At 39.2% G+C, this 24,237-nt stretch overlaps 1 protein-coding gene across 13 annotated transcripts in view; it reads right to left on the bottom strand.

Moving 5' to 3' along the window:
* Positions 1-24,237, bottom strand: part of RBM6 (RNA binding motif protein 6) — a 105,136-nt gene that overhangs the window by 56,181 nt on the left and 24,718 nt on the right. For 9 of the 13 annotated variants that reach the window (XM_049640501.1, XM_049640507.1, XM_049640500.1 and 6 more), the window contains 4 exons: positions 21,718-22,996; positions 20,194-20,283; positions 18,875-18,944; positions 518-591 (listed from right to left, as the gene is read on the bottom strand). The exons of 1 other annotated variant lie outside the window; for it this stretch is intronic. In XM_049640501.1, the coding sequence (XP_049496458.1) occupies positions 518-591; positions 18,875-18,944; positions 20,194-20,283; positions 21,718-22,996 (1,513 nt within the window). Of the gene's footprint in view, positions 1-517; positions 592-18,874; positions 18,945-20,193; positions 20,284-21,717; positions 23,004-24,237 lie in introns of those variants that run through there. 3 more of the 13 variants (XM_049640508.1, XM_049640510.1, XM_049640509.1) reach the window with 3 other exon arrangements.

Here is a 24,237-nt window from a genome sequence, read left to right as displayed (position 1 = left end):
ATGCAATACACAGGAATAATCTACTTCTCTCTCCTCCCCGATGGCCCTCTTGAGAAAGCAGCACATGCAGGCAGGACCTGAGTGTCACAGGAGTTGCCATCAGTGGTCTTCACCCTAGGTCTGGGTGTAAGTACTGACCTAGAATTCCTGTGCCAGGCAAACCCTTGAGATGACACACAGTCAAGGATTATTCTTTGCATTAGGTTCTCCATATCAGTCACACTCCAAAGGGAGGCACTCCAGACCTGTCATTTTTGCCCATCTACTGTCTTTGGCATCTAGTCCAACTGCAACTAGGCTCCAGTTTTTAAAATACACTTGTGCCCATTAACTCTTCTAAAGAAACCTTCCCAGCCTCTTCTAGAGTTTCTCCTTACAACCATTTTCTAGTTGGAATGTGGTATGCTCCAAATACAGATTTCTGGTACCTTTCCAAAGTTCAATCATGTGAAACCCTCCCTCCCCATATAGAAAAAATATATCCTTCCAGCATCATTTGACCGAAGTATAAAGCAACCTGGTTGGCCTCCATGCATCCGATGGCATCTTCCAAGAGTGAAAACTCCACGCAGACATAGCCATAGTCGTAACCTGGGGACAGCATTTAAATACAGACGGGAGTGGTGTTAGTGCCTTGCAAACACAAAAGACACACTTAAATCCCCTGTTTCTGAACCCCTTAATACAAGCCCTCCCAACTAGCCCCTCCCTCCCCTATACTAGGCAAAGCTGCTATTCCAAACAGAAAAAAGTACTGAAAGAAAATCTGGATGTTTCTGGACTTTGAGAGTCATTCCACAGTGGCTTTTTCTATTAACCAAGAAGATCCTTTGCTCTCTTTAGCACTGACGGTCTGGTGAAGGTGCCCCAGAATTAGGTAATCCCACAGTTAAGTTCAAGTGGGCACCCAAAACATATTAATCACAGGGTGAATCTTCTGGAAAAACAAAGTCAAGAAGAACAGGGAAGTATCTGGAAAAAAAAAAAAAATGTATCCCAAGAGAGGAAGGAGAAGCAATTATCCCAAAGCTATGCTAATAGTCACCACTTTTCAAGCAGAAACCACCTTCAAAGACAGAAGTGCTGACAGACTGAGGCAACTATTCTGTTTGGATACCACAGGAGGCTTCTGGTTGGCAGGGGACAGACCATTTCAGGTCTCCTCTTTTTTTCTTTGTTTCAACTCAAGTCATAAACCAGCTTAAATCTTTATGAAAGGAAGAAGGTGTAAAAGCATAAATAAATTCAAATAGCTGGGTCCAAAACTGTGCTTGTGCACAAAGATTGGCAGTGGGGTAGGCTGGGGGAGAGACAGCAGTTGTTAGCAATCAGTACATGTTCAAGAACTGTATGAACCACTAGAGTTACAGAATACCCTTCACCTTTCTCCTAAGCAAGTGTCATTTGCAACTCTCATGACCCATGAGACTGGGAGCTCATGGGATTTACAGGCTGCCAAGCTCTAATACTAACCCATCCTATAATTTCCCAGATACTGGCACCACATGACTACAAAACACACTTGGCAATGCAATGCTCCACAAGGACTTCCATGCTTCCTCCACTGCCTCCCAGGATAAAGACACTCCTGTTTAGAAGCAACGCTGTGCAAATGAACAGGAAGAAAAAGATGTGACTTGTTCAGATGAGAAAAAAACTCAGGGAAAGAGAAAGAGAAACAACACAAACCCAGGCCAATTTGGAGCAGTAAGTATATATAATAGGAAACTAAGTATCATTACATTAAGGTATCAAAGACCAAAAAGTAAAAAAATCAAAATCAAAACAGACAAAAATTAGAGCAACAGAAAATGTAACTTAAAAAAAAAAAAGAGCAAACTTGGTGACATGGGTTGGATTCTTTGTCACTTGGATTGAATGGCCTGAAATGTTTTATTATGATAAGAATAAAACTGACTTCAGACTTGTTAAATACTCCAAGTTCATTATGAAATATGACAATGGTATAGGCTGATTCTTGCTTAGAATTTTAGGAGTTAACCAGGAAGGAAAAAACAAATCTATTAGAAATCTCAGCATCACTTTAAGCTGAGAGAGATTTTCTATTTGATTTCACAGCTTTGACCAACACTAACCCCTGCAACCTCTACCTAAATTTACCACAAAATCAGCCTCCTCTGATTAGTAACTATTTGAAAAAATGAAACTACTCTAAAGAAATGGTATATATATTTACATATGCCCTGTTAACAATGGAAATTGTCTCGTTACTTAATTCCTTTTGAGTGGATTTTCTTGATCAAACTTGGTGAACATCTACAGAAAACACTGGAAATTTTGTAAAGGGCTCTGATTGTTCCTGAGAAACACTGGAGAGTAACAGAAGCAACTAAGGTCCCTTTTATCACCAAATATCTACTGCAAACATTGAAATGCATATCCACAATCAGAAGGGGGTACCCAAGGAATAAGCAGATATACTCTCAAGTGTAGGGATCACCTCTACAAAGCATATCAAAGTTCAGGTGTGTGGAAAGCAACTCTCTCTATAGCTGCCAAAACGGACAACACAGGGAACTAACACCAATTGGGAAAGCCTTGAGCTTCTTTTCTGTACTTAAAGAAGTAACTATTGTGGCCCAAAAGGGCACACCACAGAATCTATAGACAGAGAAAGAAAGAAGATTCATGACAACCTTCATACTTTGCTAAAGGACACACAAGACTTTGATACTATACTCACTGGAAAGGGAAAAGATATGTCTGCAAGCAACACTATGAGCATCTTTATACATCAACACTGTAATACTTTATGTTTACAATGTGCTTCAGATTTAATATTAGAATCACAAGCCCAACATTCCATTTCTTTGCCTGAAACTTTAGCTATTACACAGTAACAAAAACTTAAAGTTTAATTATAATGCCTAAAACTTAAAAAAAAAAAAAAAAAAAAGTACCCAATCTTGATCCTAAGCATTTTTTGTGTCTCACAGCTGTATAAGGATTTTTCAGGAACTGCCAAAATGCACAATACTAATACTTACATAGCACTTGTTGGTGCAAGGCTGCACTCGAAACACTTTACATACACTAATTTAATCCTCACAAGACTACCCTATGAGGTAAGTACTATTAAGTTCATGGGGTTATAGGCATAGGGAAATAGGCAAAGAAATAAGTAATTTGCTTAAAATCACCTCAATGGTAAGTAGCAATATGGGCTCAGAGCCAGGCAGTACAGATTCAAATCGATGCTGTTAACTGCTACACTGAATAGCCTCTCACCTTTTAATAAAATCCAAGAGTGATACAGATAATCTGAATTCTGAATTTTACAGAGCCCAATCACAGAAAGGGTACAGACAGATAAGACCGTGTCTATCGTTAAGAAATACTGAGATCTGGGTGCTTGAGTGGCTCAGTCAGTTAAGCATCTGACTTCAGCTCAAGTCATGATCTCATTTTGTGAGTTCAAGCCCCCTATCAGGCTCCATGCTGTCAGTGTGGAGCCTGCTTGGGTTTCTCTCCTTCTCTCCTTCCCTCCCTCCCTCTCATTCTCTCTCTCTCCCCCCCTCCCTCTCTAAAATAAAATAAAATTTGGGTGCCTGGGTAGCTCAGTCAATTAAGTGTCCAACTCTTGATTTCAGCTCAGGTCATGATCTCTCAGTTTATGAATTCGAGTCCCACATCAGGCTCAGCACTGACAGTGTGGAGCCTGCTTGGGATTGTCTCTGTCTCTCTGTCTCTGTCTCTCTCTCTCTCGAAAATAAATAAATAAATAAACTTAACATAAAATGAAATAAAGAAATACTGAAATCAGCATACCAGTTATCCTTACTCTAAAATACCTATAGCAAAACCTTTCGAGTGGGCCTGAGTATGCAAGTTAGAAAGCATTCGCACTCATGGACTGCTATACTGGCTACCAAAAGTCTTCTGCAAAGACAAAAACCTGAAACTCTTATAATGATGGTTACAAAAATTATAATACAGTAAGACACTTGATATAGGAAACTTAATAAACATATTTTAAAGGCTTCAAAAATGAGGACAATTATATAAAACGTGTATAGGAAAAAGAACCAGAATTAAACACAATGAAGTTGCATCTAACTCCTAGGTTAGACATAAAGTCCGCATATGAGATGAGAACCATGCATTGTCAAAATCATACTCGAACACCCCAATGTGAAGAACAACATACCATCTCTCAATATAGGTTAAGTCCAACACTGCCAGTTTTTCCTCCAGCGTTGCAACAGATCGCTTTTCTTTTGGTTGACACCAGATGAAGAGGCTGGCTTGCATTTAAGGGCCATAATGTATGAAAAACATATCACTTTAAATAACAGAATCACAGCTAGCACAGTGAATGCTCACACTTAGAGAAACTTGGATACAGAGACCAACTGAAGCCACGACTGAGTCACATCCCACCTCTCATGCTCACTTCATGAGAGGGAAGATGGGGTTGTAGAGAGGGGTTGAGCAAGCACAGGTGAAATTTGAAAATGATGTAATGCAACACAACTGTACATGAACATGATTACAATGGTTGTATTGTTATAGTGGGATAACTGGGGATTTTTTTTATAATTCACAGAAAAAGTTCTAGCAGACCTGTTCTACCACAGACCTAAACATTCTGAAAACAACCAACAAACTTTGCATTCAGAATTGCTAGGAACCATTTGGAATCATTAAGATGATAAACTCAGTGTTAACAGTCCCACAAAAAGATTCTTAACTAAAGTGTAAAAAATTCTTTTATTACGTTTTTCTTCTACCACCACATGCTGGAAGAAGCCTGGTGGCCTGATGGGTCTTTGCACTTATTTATAGGACTATTAAAAAGCATATTTTACTCCATTTTCTATTCCAAATGTGTAGATTTCTAAAAGAAATATGAATGCTCCTTACAGGTTTGGTTTTTTAGTTTAGTTTTGTTTTTTGGGCAGCTGAGGAGGATGAGAACAGGGAAAGAGAAGGAAATTTATAAAGATAACATTAAAATTTCAATTCTTGGGGCACCTGGGTGGCTTAGTCGGTTAAGCATCCGACTTCAGCTCAGATCATGATCTCATGGTTTGTGGGTTCGAGCCCTGCATTGGGCTCTGTACTGGCAGCTCAGAGCCTGAAGTCTGCTTCAGATTCTGTGTCTTCCTCTCTCTCAAAAATAAACATTAAAAAATAACTTTTTAATAAAAAAAATAAATAAAATTTCAATTCTTCTTCATATTCACTAATCACGTGGTTGTCTATTCTCCAAAAAAGTACCTGTGCTAAAAACTAACCAGGTGCTTAATAAGTGCTTATTAATAAGGTGCTTAAAAAGTACAGAAAACAAAGCCCTGACAAATAATATACAGTATCTTTTAGTCTCTACTCCTAAAAAAGCTGACTCAAGAGACGCTGACAAAGGTGGCCCTCAATTGTTCAAGTCAACTGTAATGTCTATACCAAACCACACTTTTGTAACAATTACACAGCAATATTTATTTAAGCAAATGAGATGAGTAGCCCTACATTCAAACTAGTCTAGAAAAACTCAACTAACATAAACAATTCTGGCTCAATTTCCCATTAGGAGGACTAAGTGACTTTGATAAAGCCCGGAATATACATACCAACTATGAAATGTAAAAAGAATTTTAAAGGATTTTAAAGGACATAGGCAGCGGGGAATCATGATGAACACTGAGTACAACGTATAGAATTGTTGAATCACTATATTCTACACTTGAAACTAAACTATACTGGAATAATAATTAAAAAACAAAAAGAAGTCATAGAGGGGCAAAGAGGTTTCTTTATTTTATTGGGTATCTCTGAGGAAAAGAAAACACATTTTTTTTCTCTAAACAAGGATTATTATTTCTGTGGGAACAAAGCATTATGAATATAAAAAGCACCATGACAAATCTTAATAGAGATTCAAGAGGGCTAAAGGTCCTATTTTCGTAATTCCATTTCATGGGGCTACAGGTTTTTAGAAGTAAAATATTATCAAGTTAGAGATTTTAACAAAAACCAAAACAGAACTGATCCAGGTATTTGAATTCCTATCAATGGGAATAATATACCAAAAGAGGCCAGTGTGCAAGATTTCTAAGAGGTACTTTGCCCTGCTAAACCCTCAGGTGAATATGCACCTGCAGCTTGCATTATGAAAATTAGGAAAATATCTGATTTATATGTCAACCTATAGTGTGGGAAGAATAGAATTGGACCCAGGAGGGGCCCCTGGGTGGCTCGGTAGGTTAAGCGTCTAACTCTGGATTTTGGCTCAGGTCATGATCTCCTGTTCCGGAGATCAAGCCCCGCCTCAGGTTCTGTGCTGAGCAAGGAGGCTGCTTGGGATTCTCTCCCCCCACCCCCCGCCCCCGTCTCTGTCCCTCCCCCAATCATGTTCTCTTTCAAAATAAACATTAAAAAAAAAAAAAAAAAGAACTGGACCCTATGAAATTCATTACACTGACATCTTATAAGCACTTTCAATCCTCTCCCCCTCAACTATGCACCTAAGGTTGCTGGTTTCCTAACAAAAAAAGATGAAACAAGGAAGATACCCACTCATGATTACTTGCTAAATTTTTTAAAACTGCATATGGTTCTATTTTATTTAGTGCTCCATCTGTGCCAACTGATTATAAAAGAAAAAAAAATGGGGGTGGGTTTCATTTTCAAGTAGTTTTCAAAGTTCAAAATTAATCTTAGGGTCACTTCATCCTTATGATGGTTCTCTGGCCCCGGGATACCATTTGTTAGGAAATTCTCACCCTTATTTGATTCATTTCAATTCCAATGACATTAATAATGCTATGTGAGCATGGCGGAAGAGGAGGGTCCTTGCCCTCAGAGAGTCTGGTCTAAAGGAAGACTTATAAAATAGACAGGCATAGACTACCTCAAGATGCTATATAAGTCAGAAAAGGAAACAATTATTATTTTTTATTGAGACAGAATTACATAACATTGTATTGGTTTTAGGTACACAACATAATGGTTCGATATATGTGTATACTGCAAAATGATTACTACAATAAGTTTATAATTAATACCCATCACCACATACAGTTACCAATTTTTTTTTCTTGAGAACTTTTAAGATCTATTCTCTTAGCAACTTTCAAATATACAAAACAGTACTGTTAACTACAGTCATCATGATATACATTACATCCTCAGGACTTACTTATCTGGGCACAATTTTTTTTTTAACATTATTTATTTATGTAATTTCTACACTCAATATGGGGCTAAAACTCAATATCCCAAGATCAAGAGTCACATGCTCTTCCAACTGAGCCAGCCAGGAGCCCCTGGGAACAATTATTCTTTACAAAGCCAATGATCTAGTTCAATTTTTGTTCACTTGAAAACAAACAATCTACAGAGCGAACAGCTGGAGTAAAAGAGGAACCTCTGCAGATCTACTTTTTTCCCCAGCCAATAACACTCTATCCTGGCAGGAAAGATCGTGTAAGTGTGGCAAAAGGATCACTGAAGAGAGGAGCAGCACCACTGAATGCTGTAGCAAACTGCCCATGTAGAGATAATCCCAGAACAAGAGAAGTCCCAGATGAGGGGTGACGTCTTTTCATTCCCACATCCCCAACACTAGCATAATACCTGGTACATGGTGCTGCTCAGTCCACACCACATCAATTGTAATGAGTATCTTCACTGGAGCAAGACACAAGAAAAGTAACTTCTACAGTTTGTATATATGCAGAAGCTAACTCACCACAAGCTCCCAGTCAAGCCACTTCTCTCTGGGCTTGGGTTATCCATACACCAAGTTGCAATGATGGTAACTTCTTTGCAGAGGGTTTCAGGAGTGCATTTCAGTACCCCTGTGCTTCTATTACAAAGCATTAGGGGGACGCCGGGGTGGCTCAGTTGGTTAAGTGTCCGACCTCAGCTCAGGTCATGAGCTCACAGTTCATGGGTTTGAGCCCCACATGGGGCTCTGTGCTGACAGCTCAGAGCCTGGAGCCTGCTTCAAATTCCGTCTCCCTCTCTGCCCCTCCCCTGCTCGTACTCGGTCTCTCTCTCTCAAAAATAAATAAACATTAAAAAAATTAAAAAAGAAAAATAAAGAACAAAGCATTATTAGGGACTAAAGATCAAACAGTACCTGTGTTGCTGTTCCTCATATGTGCCCCAATATTAACATTTTAGCACTGATTTCCAGTTGATGCTAAGAATATACCTGCTTCTCCCACAGATCACAAAGCTGTTTTCATTTCAAGTGGGAGGAAAATATGTCCCAATCAACTTTTTTCCCATTGTCTTGGCCCTAGTGCCAAATTAGAGGACAACTCAACACTGTTCTAATGGGCTCTGGGAGGTTCCACAAAGATAATGGCTTCTGAGCTAGAAGTTGCTCAAGTTAACGGATCACACGGGCCCAGCCACTCACCTATTCCAGAAGTAAAATAGCATCCAGAGAAGGGTCAAACAACTGGCATTCTGTGAGACTCACACTTTGACCAGATCATAAGCCTAGGTCACCTATGCCTTATAACAGAAAACTGATGCCCAACTAAATTGACTGGATACCAGCCAGATCCACCTTTGAGAGCCCCATCTGTGGTAATATAGAAAGATATTGGGTCTCTGTTCCAGTTTCCTGGCGTGGAGTTTCTAAAACCCTTGGAATTTTCTGAGTGATAGGGTGATATGATGTCTTTTGTTCTAATGAGGTGACTCTTGGCAGGCTCCTAGACAGCATCAGGATGGGGCCTGGTGATCAAACTGTCCAAGCTTTGATTAGAAGTTTGGAACCTTTGGGGGCGCCTGGGTGGCTCAGTTGGTTGAGTGTCCAACTTTGGTGCAGGTCATGACCTTGCAGTTCGTGGGTTCAAGCCCTGCATCAGGCTCACTGCTGTCAGCGGGGAGCCTGCTGCAGATCCTCTGTTTCCCTCTCTTTCTGCCCCTCCCCCCACCCACACTCTCTCAAAAATAAATAAACAAATAAATAAATAAAAGAAAGCTTAAGAACTTTTGGCCTCACCACTCCCACCCCTCAATTTGCAGGGAGGGGAAAGGAGCTGGAATTTAAGCTAATCACCAGCAGGTCAATGATTTAAACAACAAAATGCCTGCATAATGGAACCTCCATAAAAACCCCTCAATGGTAAGATCTGGAAAGTTTCCAGGTAAGTGAAAGCATCCACATGCATCTGTGTACAACTGTCTCTACTTTTTGTCTGATCACTTCCTGTAACATCCATGCAGTCCTATTTTATTTTACCTCCTCTGAAAATTAGGGAAGGTCGTTAACAATTATTTACTGACCTCTCTGACCAATAATTACCTCCAAACATTCATTTAGGTGTTATTCTTTTTTATATATTTTTTAATGGTTTTATTTATTTTTGAAGGAGAGAGAGAGAGAGACAGAGCATGAGCAGGGGAGGAGCAGAGAGAGGGAGACACAGAATCCGAAGCAGGCTCCAGCTCTGAGCTGTCAGTACAGAGCCCAACGTGGGGATCAAATTCACGAACCACGAGATCATGACCTGAGCCGAAGTTGAACGCTTAACTGACTGAGCCACCCAGGCACCCCTAGGTGTTACTCTTTTTTAAAGCCTATTGCCTCTAAAAGTCCTATGTTTGCCATCCTCTAATGACTTTAGGATTAAAATAACTGAACATTTTTCATCAAGTTACCCAGAGTAGTAAACTTCAAACTTAAAGCCAAAAGAACCCATGATGCATGAGAACTCCCAGATTCCTTTGATTGATTATCCCAGATCCCTTAATTGATTTATAAGATTCTGTGGCCTAGTCAGAAGAGGAATACAGAACACTCATCCCATATACCCATTTTCCACAGAAACTGAAGTCTCTAAAGTCAAAGATTACAATACTCATGACAGCCAGCATATCCTCTGCACCACAACATGCTATAGGTATTACTTGGGTAAATAAATCAATAAACAATAACACTGAACACTGTCCAATATTTTCAAAGGTAGAGCCATATACTAACCAGAATGGCACAGAGGCGCCTGGCTGGCTCATTCAGTAGTGTGTGACTCTTGATTAAAAAGGGGGTGGCTCTCTGCTGAGTGTCTGACTCTTGATTGCAGCTCAGATCAAGCCCTGCATCAGCGTCTGCACAGAGTGTGGAGCCTGCTTAAGATTCTCTCTCTCTCCCTCTGCCCCTCCCCTGCTTGCACTCACTCTTGGTAGGTAACACCAAAGAATGAATCGTAAGCTTTTCAAGGTTATAGGGTGTTGTTTTATTTTTAAATGATTAAAAAAAAGAGAGATGAAAATATAACAACATTTTCTAAGCACAGCATAATGAACTGAACTGAGACTAGGAACAATTAATTATGAACTCTACAAGTACCAGTCAGTAGGCCATTAACATCTGTGCTGAAACTTGGTAAATATTCTATATACTCATGAAAATGCTTTTAAGAAATCAATCTTTATATGACTTGTCAACTGATTTTTAAGAAGGCTTAGCTTCTAAAACTGAGATGTAATTCATACCATAAAATACAACCTTTTAAAGTATACAATTCAGGGGCTCCCTGGACAGCTTAATTGGTGGAGCATGCAACTCTTGGTCTCGAGGCTGTGGGTTCAAGCCCCGCATTGGCTGTCGAGATTACTTAAAAATAAAATCTTACAGGGGCACCTGGGTGGCTCAGTCGGTTGAGTATCCGACTTCGGCTCGGGTCATGATCTCACAGTCCGTGGGTTCGAGCCCCACTTTGGGCTCTGTGCTGGCAGCTTGGAGACTGGAGCCTGCTTCAGATTCTGTGTCTCCTCCTCTCTGCCCCTCCCATGCTCATGCTCTGTCTCTCTCTGTCTCTCAATAATAAATAAATGTTAAAAAAAATTTTTTTAACAAAATCTTTTAAAAAATAGTAAAAACAAAACAAAACAAAACAAAACAAAACAAAACAAGGGTGCCTGGGTAGCTCAGTCAGTTAAGCGTCTGACTTCAGCTCAGGTCATGATCTCATAGTTCCTGAATTTAAGCCCCACCTTTGGCTCTGCGCTGACAGTGTGGAGTCTGCTTGGGATTCTCTCTCTGCCTCTCTCCCACTGGCACACTCTGCCTGAAAATAAATAAACTTAAAATAAAGTGTACAATTCAGTGGTATGTATATTCAGAAAGTAGTGCCACTATGTAATTCCAAGAAAGCTTACGTGTAAATTAGAAGTGAAAAAGTAAGAAACATGGAAGCAGGTAAATACTGCTTTAATTTACATTCTGAGGGTAGAGAATTTAAGCTAGGAAAGGTGAACACAGGAGAGATGTTCTTGTGCAAGGGAAAAGTTAAAGGAAGAAGCCAATGTATTTTTTTTTAATTTTATATGCACAGAGCCTGACACAGGGCTCGAACTCCAGAACCACGAGATCACAACCTGAGCCAAAGTCGGACGCTCAACAGATTAAGCCACCCAGGTGCCCCACCAATGTATTTTTATACCCTGTAAACAGTTTGTATGGATGGCCTCTATCTTCTGCCTATTGAAGGTAACTGTATAAATGACTTTTCCTACCTGGACTGAAGCTGGGAATCAACCAGGCTGCTACACTATTCAGGCTGATTAATGACCCTTTTATTCTTGCTACTCCAGCAGAAGAAACTCTTCCATGAGTTTCTACTAACCAACCAAAGGCACAGGAAGTGCTATCTCTCATATGACAGGTAACCCCCTCAAATGAGGGTAAAGGTCACAAACCACCCACGCTCTCTAACAGAACCTTCCATTCAGTGTTTAGGGCAGGAAACTTAAAAAAATGAAGTAAGGCAGGGCAACCTGGGTAGCTCAGTCAATTGAGTGTCCAACTCTTGATTTCAGCTCAGGTCATGATCCCAGGGTCAAGGAATTGAGCCCCACGTGTCTCCATGCTGAGCGTGGAGCCTGGTTAAGATTCTCTCTCTGAGGGCACCTGGGTGGCTCAGTTGATTAAGCATCTGTCTCTTGGTTTCGGCTCAAGTCATGATCTCACGGTTCATGAGTTCAAGCCTCACATCGAGCTCTGCACTGACAGCACAGAGTCTGCTTAGGATTCTCTCTCTTCCTCTCTCTCTCTGCCCCTCCCCTGCTCGCACTGTCTCTCAAAATAAATTTTAAAAACTCAAACAAAAAAAAAGAAATCCTCTCTCTCCTCCTCTCACACATTCTCTCTCCCTCAAATAAAAATAAGGCAAATCCCAGGTAATTCCAAACAAGACTAAAATTAATTCTAGTTGCATTCACCTCTCCCCACACTTACCTGACCCCTCCAGCATCACATGGGATTCTCCTCTAGGTGTGTTGTCTGCACTTGGCCACAGGGTCTATCGACTACCTCCACAAGACTCATCCAGCCCTAAAAGGTGTCCCTTGGCTTCCTAGGCATTCCTGTTTTTAAAGATCTGCCACCTTTGCCTAAGGGTTCTCGGTAAACATCTTCCCCAAATGTGGAACCAAACCTAATTAAGATTCCTGGTTGAAAACAACACCTTCTTCAGTTTCACAAATTGACAAGTAAATGTGCTATTTTCCAATTAGCCTATGGTATTTCCTTAAAAACTAAAAATAATTACTTGTCTATTCTATAAACGCCAAAAATAATGTAAAAAAATATTCATTTGCATTTTCCAACTCACTTTTTCTAAATGATGTTAAGCTATTGCGTCTTTAGCTACCCCATTTGAATTACCATAAGCTATACATGTTTTGTATCAGTGTCAATCCATTCCATAATGGACTTCTGCCCCTGAAGTGACAGATTGTCTCTGGGTTTTTCTTTTCTTAAAACTTCTATTTTATCAACATGGTCGTAAAAACTCAAACCATTTCAGGGGCGCCTGGGTGGCTCAGTCAGTTAAGTGTCCGACTTCAGTTTAGGTTTAGGTTGTGATCTCACGGATCTTGAAATCGAGCCCTGCATCGGGTTTTATGCTGACAGCTCAGAGCCTGGAGCCTGCTTAGATTCTGTGTCTCCCTCTCTCTCTACCCCAGCCCTGCTTGCGCTCTGTCTCTCTCTTGTCTCTCAAAAATGAATAAATGGTAAAAAAAAAAAAAAAAAAAAAAGAAAGAAAGAACAAAAACCCTCAAACCATTTCAACTGTGCAAAATGAAAGGATAGGATATGAGCCTGTTACAGAAATTGGACCCATTCATTGTATGAATGAACACTGAAAGATTCAAAGCAAGATACTCCTTCTTCCTAACACCACTTCCATCAGCCTTCTATCTTTGCTATACTGATTAATAAAACAGTACTACAATAATTCTATAGGGGTGCCTGGCTGGCTCAGTCAGAAGAGCGTGTGACTCTTGGTCTCAGGGTCATGAATTTGAGCCCCACATTGGGTGTAGAGATTACTTAAATAAATAAATAACAATTTTTAAATAATAATTCTGTAACACTTCAGTGAATTGAAGAATTCACTTCTATGAAGAAATGAAGAATTACTTTCTATGTCTCAAACATAGAAACATTGGGAAACATAATCCAAAAACTATGTCATCTGTTGCTTAAATAATACAAATTCCTTTGGAAAAAGTATCACAGCAAGTTTGTATACCATATAGTATGTAGTAAGTCCACCTAAAAACCAAGAGCAATTCTCTCTATATTCATAGGTTACAGAAACACTTTGAGAATGAGAACATCTACAACCATTCCAAGATCTCTGGAGGAGATATGCTACATAAACAGAAAGTACAACTAAGGTCATAAAACAGCATCAACCCTACTCTAGCTCCCGCCCCAGCTCAGTACAGCAGAAGTGGCATGAGGCAGACAAGGCAAGTGTTTGCCATAGGCTCCAAAAGCACAAAAGCATTAGTCTTTTTGACTTAAAGAAAGTGTACCTGCTTACTAAGTCTCTTTTAAATAGTGCCAAAAAGTTCTAGAATAAAGAATATAAACATAGTCAATCTAATGCAGTGGTTTCTCACAATTCAGGGCACATCAAAATCAAGTGGAACACCTGTTAAAGCAGAGACAGCTGGGCCTCACCCCCAGTTTATCATCTGGCAGGTCTAAAGTGAGGCCTGAGAATTTGTATTTCAACAAGGTCTGAAGTAGTGCTGACACTGCTGGTCCAGCACCCACTCGGAGAACCACTGCTCTATTGTTCACAGAAGCTGTTCACTGTAGTCTTTATCTTGCAAGATTTCTAATCATTTAACAATAAAATATATCAGCTGCATGTCAGTTTTTAAAATTTTTTAACGTTTTATTTTTGAGAGAGACAGAATATGAGCAAGGGAGGGGTAGAGAGAGAGGAAGACACAGAATCCAAAGCAGGCTCCAGGCTCTAAGCTGTCAGCACAGAGCCTGACAGGGGGCTCAAAATCTCGAACTGTGAGATCATGACCTGAGCCGAAGTAGGATGCTTAATTGACTAAGCCACCCAAGGCACCCCAGTTGCATATCAGTTTTTCAACTTTTTACTGAAAATAATTTCCAAGTTACAAAAAAGTTACAAGAATAATAGCACAAACACATGCATACACCTGTTACCCAAACTCAGCTACTGATATATCTTGTTGTGTCTATTTTATCATTATTCTCTTCCTCCCTTCTCCATATGCATCAAATATTTTTCCCTAAACCACAGGAGAGAAAAAAGTATACACCATGGTCCTTCACTCCTAAAAACTGCAGCGAGTTATTTCTTAATAAGGATATTCTCTTATTACTCTTATTTAAATTCTCTTAGATACAGTAGTTAACCAATTTCGGTGAATTTAACATTGATACACTACCACAACCTATATACAGAACAGTTCCATTGTGCCCCAAAATTGCCATGTTTCTTTCTACTTTCCAAATCCTCCCCCAACACCCTGGCAACCACGATTTTCTATTCCTATCATTTTGCTTTTTCCAGAATGTCACAGAAATGGAATCATATTGTATACAGTCTTTTTAAAAATTAGATCAAATACATATAATATTTACCATTTAACCATTTTGAAGTATGCGATTCAGTGGTATTAAGTACATTCACAATGTTATATAACCATCCCCACTATCTATTTCCAGAACATTTTTATCACCCCAAAAGGAAACCTTATACCCATTAAGCAGTCACTCTCCATTTCCCCTCCTCCAGCCCTTGGTAACAACTAAATTACCCACTCTGCTTTCTTTTTCTACAGATATGTCTATTTTGGATATTTTATATAAATGGGATCATATCAGGGGTGACTGGGTGGTTCAGTCGGTTAGGCCTCTGGCTCTTGATTTAGACTCAGGCCATGATCTCACGGTTTGTGGGACTGAGCCCCACATCACGTTCTGCACTGACAGTGCCAAGCTTGCTTGGCATTCTCTCTCTCCCTCTCTCTGGCCCTTCCCCACTCCTGTGCGCTCTCTCTCAAAATAAATAAACACTTTAAAAAACGGGATCATGTGAGAGTATGTGCTCTTTTGTGCCCAGCTTCTTTCACTCAGCACAATATTTAAGATTCATCCAAGTTATAGCATGTATCAGTATTTCATTCCTTTTTATGCAGCATGTAGCCTTTTGAATCTGATTTCTTTTACTTAGTATAATACCTGAAATTCATCCATTTTTAATGTTGAATAGTATTCCATTGTATGTACATACCAAAGTTTATTCATCCAGTCACCAAAACACATGTCACTCCTGATACTTTTTCAAGGAGTGTAATGTTACTCAAGGTAATTTACAACTAATGGGGTTATAACATATTTACAAATGGCAAAAAACCTCAGATATACACAACATTATGTAGGTTCACAATTCTTGTGTGCAATTCTAAAAGCCCAAAATCTCTTAAATATCAAGGTTTTTGGTAAATTTTCAGGTCATGTGAAGTCATTTGGAAACAAATCCTGACCAGTACTATACTGAGTCCTTTACTGTCTTTAGTCAGTCCTCTTAGTGAGAATATTCATATATTTTGAAGTATTACTATGTTTGATATACATCCCACTGGGGGATAGAATTCATATATGATCTACGTACCACATTATCTTTCTATATTCAGAAAAAGTTATAATTTTGACTTTTGATCCCACAGATTTTGGATAAAACTTGTAGCCCTGTACTTACACAGCTCTAAATGAAACAAAAATTAAATTGATAATTACTAAAGTCAGTGAGCAGGCATTAGTCTTTTTTTCTGTTACAGACTGCCCCCCCCCCCGCCCCATTACACCAGTGAAAAGGACGAACTCTACCCTACAGTCCCCTTATGAGCAATGTCCATCCCACAAGATCATTGCAGGTTATCACACAACCTAAAAAAACTAACTGCAGGGGCGCCTGGGTGGCGCAGTCGGTTAAGCGTCCGACTTCAGCCAGGTCACGATCTCGCGGTCCGTGAGTTCGAGCCCCGCGTCAGGCTCTGGGCTGATGGCTCGGAGCCTGGAGCCTGTTTCTGATTCTGTGTCTCCCTCTCTCTCTGCCCCTCCCCCGTTCATGCTCTGTCTCTCTCTGTCCCAAAAATAAATAAAAAACGTTGAAAAAAAAAAATTAAAAAAAAAAAAAAACTAACTGCCATTCATAAAAGTCACCTTTTCTGCTAAAATACACATACAGTCTTTTAACAAGCAACTGTTAAAGTTCTTAAAACATCTGATTGCTCCAAGGCATATTCTTCAGCAGATATGACTGCATTGCTATGGAACCTAAATGACCCTTTACTGTTGATCACCTGAGAGGAGATCATAGCTGCTCTCTATATACTTCACAGATATTCACTCATTCCATGCATACTGAGAACGCATCAGTGCCAGACACAGTGGCAAGTGCAACAGGAGGGAACAAGACAGACAAGGCTCCTGCTGTCATGGAACTTTCTAGTGGGAGGAATAAGACACACAAAACCACTGGAAAATAAAAGTGATAGATCCTATGACAACAAACCAGGATATGATGAAAATAACTAAGGAGTGATTTTGGAGTAGGTAGTGAGGCAAGCCCCTGAGAGGTGAAACTGAAGCCATGAACTAAATCCCAGAAGACAAGTGAGGATCAGAGGGGAGAACAGTGCAAGGGCCCTGACAGAGAAAGAAGTCTGTATTTGGTCAAGCCTACAGAAAGGCTCAGTGTGGCTAGAGCATAATGAGAAAGGTGGAGAGCAGTACGGGATGAGGTCAAACAGCTAAGGGCCAGCTCATGCAGGATTCTGTAAGTCAGAACAAGGAGTTGCAAATTTCTTGCAAGTGAGATGGAAAACCTTTAGACGATTTCTGGCATGGCAATAACATGATCTGACAGGTATTTTCAAAATTTCATTCTACTTGCCATGAAGAAATGGATAACATGGGACTAGTAATCCAGTTATCTCATTTAAAACAAAAGAAACATTAATACATCATTACTTCATATAATAAAATGCCAAGAAAAGAGTGTATTTCCTGAAAGGTGATTTTTTTTTAACCACTGTCTTAAATTATTTTACAGGAGTATTAATTAATGTCTTACATCTGCCAATTATTATTCTAACAGCTACTACAGTAAGCAAATTTAAGAACTTCTATGGACCTTATAAATTAATATAAGCATTACTCTGCTAATAAATCTGACAATATATAAATTCAGTCAGTACTAAAGAAATGAAGAGTTTAAATTGCTATTTAAACATCAAGACATCTCCTTTCCAAATATACCAATGCTTAACGAAAACACAATTAAGGAAATAAGACCAAAGCTGAGGTTACTGCTGTCAGTTGAAAAATAACTGCAGCCTATAAATTCTTTTAGTTCCTAAAGATAATAGTGAATGAATAAAGTGTGTATGAGACATGCGCACGCGCGCACACACAAAGACGTGAATGTGTGAATGTGTAAGAACATAACTACTCTTCTGTTTTCACAAACTCAGAATTGATGCTTTTAAAACAAAAAAATAATTAGCTTTCTAAAAAATAATGTTTCTGAGTTTATTCTCAATTTACAGACCAACTATTTCTAGACATGACACAAATATCAAATTATTTCAAGCACAAAAATTTATTTTTATGGATAGTTTCCCTCTGCGGAACCAAACTGAAAAAGCAGCTACCTAGTTAACATGAAAAATTTATTCCATGTAAATTGTTTAGAAGTAAACTATATCCTCAAAACACAGCACACTCTTTCTTGAAGAGTTCTTAAATTTGGATTACTAAAATTCTGTAAATAGATTAATGGTCTACTTTCTTCAATTGAAAATTCTGCAAAAGACACCACTTAAAGATTACTTTCATATTTAAATCATTTCATATTATGTAACCTAAAAATATCAGTCGATACCTTGAATGCCTAACATTTCACTTCCACTTTTTCTGTAATGTATTAAGATTCGAAGGAACTGACCAAACTTGGCACTCTAAGACACTAGGAGGATATTATGAAAAGTTTAATCTGCAGTTCAGACCACAGAGCAGAGGTCAAAGAGAAAGCTCTTCTGGATCTATCCATGAATTTCAACAAAACAGCTGTTGCAGGACTTCATTCTCAGAGCAAGACTGAAAATTCAAGAAACCACTAATTTGTACAATTTCTCTGGAAAGTTGTAAATGTCACGCTGAAGCAATGAAATATAAATTTTTAAATACAGTAAGTTTATTAAATCCTATGGGCTCATACATAAAAACACCACCACCATGAAGAACATAAACAGCAAGTTTAACGATTATATAAAATATATTCAGGGGTAAATGCTACAACACTCACTTTAGATCTCATAGGCACCCAGAAGAACTGGAACAATGCATCCTCATCGCCCATGTGTGGACAAACAGCCACAAAGAACCACAGCTAAGACTAAAGCTGGCTGTTATTTGAAGACATCAACAGGAGACTTCTGGAAATCTTAACTGTGGTTTCTTAAAAAAATTTTGAGTAGCACATGATGCAGAGATCTGACAAATACCCTTCCTAACCCAAGGCCACATGCACGTCCAGAAACTCACCTGTGTTATACTCCTTCAACTGCAAGTCCTTTACAGGCGTGCCATCAGGAGTCCGAAAGGCATTAAGAATCTGCAAGAATACGGTGTTTACACTAATGACACAAATCATTATCTAACACTGAATATTTAACTTTCCTTTTTGTTTTTATTCTATATAATTTAAAGCAATCATTACTTTATAAAGGCAAAATTAACCCATGCATACTCTAGGCACTCAAAACTGTTAATGAGTAGAACATAATTATTAAAAAATTCCTAAGTACGTAAAAAAGGCAGAAAGAGCATAACTGTCAAGAACTTGAGCTTTGAAATCAGACTGCCTACATTTCAAGCCTCTCCTGCTCTCTTGCTGTGTAACTTTTCAGTGCCAAGTTTCTCATCTGTTAAAGAGAAGATGATGCCCTGGGCTCAAGTCAGTAGAGGGCCATGGCACCTAACTCCCTCACACCTAGTCAGTTCTTTTCCTCATCTTCAAATGGATTGTTCTCTCCCAGCAGTCAGGCTTGGCTCAAATGTCATTTTCTTAGTGATGCCTTCCCCAAATACCCGATCAAAAACAGCCCCTACCCCAGTTACGCTCTACACCTTTATTTATCTTCAGAGCATTTATCACTACCTGAAATTATGGGGTTTTGTTTACTTTTTTATTATCCATGGAGGCAGTGACTTTACAATATCCACTGCTATATTATTCAGTGCCCAGCATATGCTTAATATTTACAGGGAATGAATAAAGAGTACCTATTCATAAGGTACTGTGATAATTAAAGAACTAATGCATGTAGATGTCACGTAATGCCTGGCACAGAGTAAGCAGTTTGCTCTTCTTATTGTAATATTCTGACCAGATTTCCCTGTAAGTTCAGCTATAATTTAGTCAGCCAGTCCTTTAACAATGACGAGTTAGGCAGCTCCCAGTTCTTACTGTTGTAAATAAACTGCCTCTTTATGTATGCAATCCAATCCTCCCTCTTAGATTATGCCCTAAAGGATGATTATCAGGTCCAAGGACAGCAATTATTTGTCAAAATTTTTTGTTTGTTTGTTTGTTTGTTTTTAACAAACCCCACCTCAGTGAGTGAATGTATAACTGCTGAAACCTAAATAAGTTCTATGGATTGTACCAAAGCCAATTTCCTGGTTTAGCTATTGTCCTGTAGTAATACAAGACGTTAACCCTGCAGGAAGGACACCCAAAACTTCCATGTACATTTCTTTGCACCTTCTTGTGAATCTATTAACTTTTCAAAATACAAAGTCAAAAAACATTTTTTTAATTGACAGAAAAAAAAAAAAGGAAAAAGAAGAAAGAGGCTTACCTCTTCTTTTGTGGCATTTTCAGGCACCCCGCTTAATCGAATAAGCTTGCTTGGTTTCTCCTCACTTGGGCCAGTCCTATAATCTTGATCCTTGAATCCACAATAAAAGATTATTTCAGAAATGAGTATATGTTAGTATGCAAATGAAAGTAAAGGTAAAATACAGGTTCTTAGGAGCAAAATCAAAATGACTTGCATCATATAAGGTATGAAAAACTATAATTTTCTCTATTTTTTTGAGTTCCAAAATTTAATTTCAAATCATTAGTATATAAGTGTGCTAAAACCAAGGCTCACTGAAGAGTCTTGGAATATAAAGCAGAGCATTAAGAGAAACAACACTGAACAGGACTTATAATTAGGGGAAAAAAACATATTCTCAAAAATATAATTTTCTTTTCCTGAATGAGAAAATAGAAAAAATTCTTAAACCAGATGCCATTTGTCAAAGATGTCAACTATAAACAAATTTCAGAACAAGACCAAAAGGTGTCATCTGACCATACAACTTAACAGTACAATTCAGAGAAATACGCATTTTCCATATTCACAAAAGCCTTAACTCCGATGTCTTTTACTCTTGAAAATATCCTGAACAATAAATTATATAGTCAATCAGCTCTAACATTCTCAAAATCCATTTGGTTAGCATGTCTTAGGATTACTGTCCAAAATAACAGTAACCTGAGTAGAGATGAGTAAAGTCTATTTCAAAGATAATATTTGCATTAACCAACTGCAAACATAATTCTCTTCTCTTAGATTATATATGTTAAATTATATATTATATATATTGAAATTCAACAATTAAGTTAATTAAGTTAACTGTAAGAATATACCTGCAATATTACCATCACTTCCTTACAACTAGGAAGACTCCTAGGTATTCTGTATATCCTAAATGAGTTTAAACAAAAAAATGGACCCTACGGTGCCTAGGTGGCTCAGTCGGTTGACTGTCCGACTCTTGGTTTTGGCTCAAGTCATGACCTCCAGGTTTGTGGCTTCAAGCCCTGCGTAGGGCTCTGGGCTGATGGCACGGAGCCTGCTTGGGATTCTCTCTCTCTATCCCTCTCTATGCCCCTCCTCTGCTTGCTTGCACAGATGAGCTCTCTCTTTCAACATAAATAAATAAACTTAAAACAAAACAAAACAAAACATAGAAAATGTTCCCTAAATAGCTACAAGACCTGACTAGCAAGAATTTAGAGAACCAACTCCCAAAGACATACTTTCTAACTAAATTATCCCAATGCATTTCAATCAGCACCATAAAGCAAAATAAGAGATACATGAGCTGCTCTAGAGATGTACATTCCATTCCTGAATATACATTTTGGGTTTATTTTTTTTAAGGATTTTATTTTTAAATAATCTCTACATCCAACCTGGGGCTCTGATTTACAACCCTGAGATCAAGATTCACATGCTCTACTGACTGAGCAAGCCAGGAGCCTCCCAGGACCAAGGATACTGGACTCTACACTTCATCCAGCAGAAAAGCAATCTACTCCATTAACATACCTGAAGGTCCCGTTGGGCATCTCGGGAAGTTTTGCCCTCTGGAAAAGACTTGCTCTGGCCATAGGCAAATATTTGGCTTCCTGGCAGCCTGTGATCCACATCACGGTACTCCATGCTTCTGTAATCAGTGTCTTCCCGGCCAAGAAAGTCCAGACCACCTTCTTCTTTAAACACACCAGCATCTGAACTCTGTTGCTCACCTCCAGAAAGCTGTGACTTGTCTTGGTCTTGAAGTGGACTTTCGCTGTTCTGAAAGTCCGATGAAGACTCATGTTCAAAGGCTACATCTTGTTTTTCTTCTTCTCTTGTTTCTGAATGTTCAAATTCTCCTTTCTGAATGCCAAAAGCAGGCCTTTCTGTTGTATGGTCATGTGTGGATTCTTCTCTCTTGTTCACGTTCATACCAGAATGTTCTCTATCTTGTGTAGAGGGTTGTATGTAATCCAAAATATTTGGATCCACAGAGGGCATCTCCCTATCTTTAAACTCCATACAAGGTCCCACCTCTCTGCTCCTAAAATCCTGATCAGTCCTGGACCGGTGTCTACCTCTGAAATCTGAGTGTGGCGTATCCCTGTCCCTAAAGTCTAGATCACTAGTACCTGAACCTCGGCCTCTAAAGTCCACCTGTGTTCCGTCTTTGTCCCTGAAGTCCAAATCAGATACATCTCTATTCCTAAAATCAGAACGGGACTGATCTCTGGCCCTGAAATCCAAATCCGACAAATCTCTTCCCCTAAAATCTGCATGGGATCCATCCCGGCCTCTGAAATCTAAATCATAAGTGCCCCGGCCCCTGAAGTCAGATGAAGGAGCATCCCTACCTCTGAAGTCAACAGTGTGAGCATCCCTGTCTCTGTAGTTCATGTGAGATGTCTCCCTACCTCTATAATCCATAGAAGTACCATCTCCACCCCTATAGTCCATAGGTGGTCCTTCTCTATCCCGAAAATCCCCAGAATGTATGTCCCTACCCCTGAAGTCCAACTGTGATGAATCTCTGTTCTGGAAATCAGAAGATGAAAAATCTCCCCCCCTGAAATCATGTCCAGGTCCCTCCCCTCCTCGATAGTCACCATGCGGTCCGTCTCTAGCGCCATAGCTGAAAGAATGCTCCTCTACATTTGCAAAGGGAGGCCCCGAATGCCCCTGGAAATCAAAGGGAAGTGAATCTCTGCCAGGAAAGTTGCCAGAGTGTCTCTCTTGAGCATGACTCTTAAGGGGAGGAGGAGGATAATCCCTGTTCCACCCGGGAGCAAACCTTTCTTCTTGGCTCCCACTGTAGAAACAAAGACAGTGTTATTCATATTGTCCAGAGAGTTTGAAATCTACACACCAGCATATTCTTCTCTAATCACAGCACATTCTTCTGCAAACATTTTTTTTTTGGCAGAGTTCTGTAACAAGGTCCTAGATCTGCAGAAAACAGCAATGTTTTGCTATTTTAAGACGAAGTGGCGGAGTAAACTTTTATGCTCCCATTTCAGAACACGAGGAAAGTCAACACAAGGTTTTCAACATGACTGCTGCAGAAAAAGCTTTCACCCAGTCCTGCAACAGGGAAAATCCGCAACACCAGATAAGCTAGCAATGGTGACACACTACAAAAATTTCCATTTCCTACAGCCAGGGAACTTAGAATTCCAAGATCAACATGATGATTCCTATACATCAAATAAATCAATGCACCATAAATGTATGACAGTAAATTTTAGGCGGTGTCTTTCTCATTTCAGCATACAGGGATAACATTCCAAAATATTTGATTACAGCTACAGCATGGACACTACCTAGATCAGAATGAATGCAGGTCCAAAATGAAAGAACACTGGCTGTATATCACCAGCAGGAGAACACAAGTGTATACCAGCTGAGCATCAGCCCTGGCTGTATCTAAAATCCAGTTCTACAGTGGCTCCACCTAGAAGCGCTCTCACCTGGGTCCTAATATTAATACTATCCAAGAGTATCACAAAAGGCAGCATGAAATCATGCCACGAAGCGTTCATACATCAACCTAGCCAAGCAACAGCATCCAGAAGCTTAATGCTGAAAGGGACTTAGAGCATTAGGCCTTCAAGTATTATCTCCAAGTCCCAAAAGCTGATATTCCAGAATCTAATGCCTCATGCTATTTTTTAATAGTAATAAAATATATTTAAAAAATAAGCAAAGTAAATATTAAATTCACATTCTCAGTTTACAAAACTCAAGAGATAAATGAGAACTGCTCTAGTCTTTCATTCTACCCAAATCTTCCCTAACCTTCAGACCATTTTACATGCTTTGGCTTTGGTAAAAGGGAATTTAAATCTGCAATTAGATACCTAGATCCTAAGCTTGAGGGGAAGGAGAGAGCATGAAAAAGGAAAACATGAAATGATCTGAAGGGTTATCTGCTATTTTGCAGTAAAACAAAAGTATTATATTAGGAAATCAAGTCCAAATCAGCTATCTTCTTCCAGAATATATAGGTTCTATTGTATGACCCTTCTGAGCACAGACTACACCACCAGAGAA

Source organism: Panthera uncia, chromosome A2, assembly GCF_023721935.1.
Source record: "Panthera uncia isolate 11264 chromosome A2, Puncia_PCG_1.0, whole genome shotgun sequence".
Classification (NCBI taxonomy): domain Eukaryota; kingdom Metazoa; phylum Chordata; class Mammalia; order Carnivora; family Felidae; genus Panthera; species Panthera uncia.
The sequence above is the reverse complement of the archived record's forward strand: the minus strand, read 5'-3'. Positions and strand labels throughout refer to the sequence as shown.